Source organism: Austrofundulus limnaeus, unplaced genomic scaffold (genome assembly GCF_001266775.1).
Source record: "Austrofundulus limnaeus strain Quisiro unplaced genomic scaffold, Austrofundulus_limnaeus-1.0 Scaffold21, whole genome shotgun sequence".
NCBI classification, from domain to species: domain Eukaryota; kingdom Metazoa; phylum Chordata; class Actinopteri; order Cyprinodontiformes; family Rivulidae; genus Austrofundulus; species Austrofundulus limnaeus.
This window is the reverse complement of record NW_013952423.1, coordinates 3,030,287-3,031,910: the sequence shown is the minus strand read 5'-3', so window position 1 is coordinate 3,031,910 and position 1,624 is coordinate 3,030,287. Positions and strand designations below refer to the sequence as shown.

The 1,624-nt window shown below is 39.6% G+C and overlaps 1 protein-coding gene across 1 annotated transcript in view; it reads left to right on the top strand.

Annotated features, from left to right (window-relative positions):
- Positions 1-1,624, top strand: part of grk6 (G protein-coupled receptor kinase 6) — a gene marked incomplete in the record, with an annotated part of 25,537 nt that overhangs the window by 5,402 nt on the left and 18,511 nt on the right. Inside the window, 1 exon segment of the mRNA XM_014004067.1 lies at positions 405-500. Within this exon segment, the coding sequence (XP_013859521.1) occupies positions 405-500 (96 nt within the window).

Sequence of the window (1,624 nt, the reverse complement as noted above, 5' to 3'; positions counted from 1 at the left end):
ATAATTGCTGGACATCCAGCTGTTTTAACAGATATTGGTAGTAGCTGAGCGTCATCCCCGCCTTACGGCAGGCGACATGCATTCCTTCACAGAGTGTTTGTTTAATTAGTTTTGTGAATTAAAACACAAAGTTAGCTCGTTAACTCATTCTTTTCTGTCCTAAAGTAAAACTGAAGCCTCTGAGCTCTCTGAAGGTTCTGTGGTTTTGTTTCTGGGTCAGCAGCAGCTTCACCTTCAGCTTTTGTCTCGTTTAGTTTCACGTTGGAACCCCGAACGTCAAATCTGAGCGCTTCTTAATAACTAAAATCTACATTTAAGCTGTTGTTGCTTTTTCAAAGTCTCGTGGAGTTTCAGCAGGTTTGAATCTTATTTTCTGTTGTTGTTTTTTTATTATTTCTCTGCAGGCGGCGGTGGKAACAGAAAAGGAAAGAGTAAGAAGTGGAAGCAGATGCTTCGGTTTCCTCACATCAGTTTGTGTGAGGAGCTGCGACAGACCACAGGTAAACCTGGCCCCAACTAACAGCCGAAACTTCACATGTCAGGAAGGTTTCTGCGGTTCATTTATGTGTCAGTGAGGGCTGTCTGATTGATGCCATGGCGACCTGATTGTTGTTTTGTCTGAGCGAAACCTCTTCTGGTCTKGTTGAACCCAAACCAGGATAAATCTAACTTAAAATAGGACCCTATAAATCCTGAAACAATGACGTATCATTTTACTCACGGCACACCCACTTTCACTTTGTGTAACAGAAACTAAAAGAGCTGTTTTCATCATTTTATTTTCTTTATAATGATCATTATCAACAGCCAGTTGAGGGCATCTCTGACTCCTCTCAATTTAGTTGCAGGTGTCTCAAAACCATTTTAACGGTTCTACATTTACTTGAGGGCATACTGAAACCCTCTTGAAAATTTCTTTATAAAGTTGCAGGTGTCTCAATTTAGTTGTGGGTGTCTTGAACCTGTTCCAAACCCTTCTTAATTTAGACAAGGGTGTCCTAAGCCTGTTTCAAACCCTTCTCAGTTTAGTCATGGGTGTCTTGAACCTGTTTCAAACCCTTCTTAATTCAGTCCAGGCTGTCTTAAACTGGTCTCAAACTCTTTTCAATTTAGTCATGGGTGTCTTAAACCGGTTTCAAACCCTTTTTAATTTAGTCACGGGTGTTTTGAACCTGTTTCAAACCCTTCTTAATTTAGTCCTGGCTGTCTTAAACTGGTCTCAAACCCTTTTTAATTTAGTCATGGGTGTTTTGAACCTGTTTCAAATCCTTCTTAATTTAGTCCTGGCTGTCTTAAACTGGTCTCAAACCCTTTTCAATTTAGTCATGGGTGTCTTAAACCGGTCTCAAACCCTTTTTAATTTACTCATGGGTGTCTTGAACCTGTCTCAAACCCTTATTAATTTAGTCATGTGTGTCTTGAACCATCTCAAACCCTTATTAATTTAGTCATGTGTGTCTTGAACCATCTCAAACCCTTATTAATTTAGTCATGTGTGTCTTGAACCATCTCAAACCCTTCTCAATTTAGTTATGAGTGTCTTGAACCTGTCTCAAACCCTTCTTAATTTAATTATGGGTGTCTTGAACCATCTCAAACCCTTCTCAATTTAGTTATGAGTGTC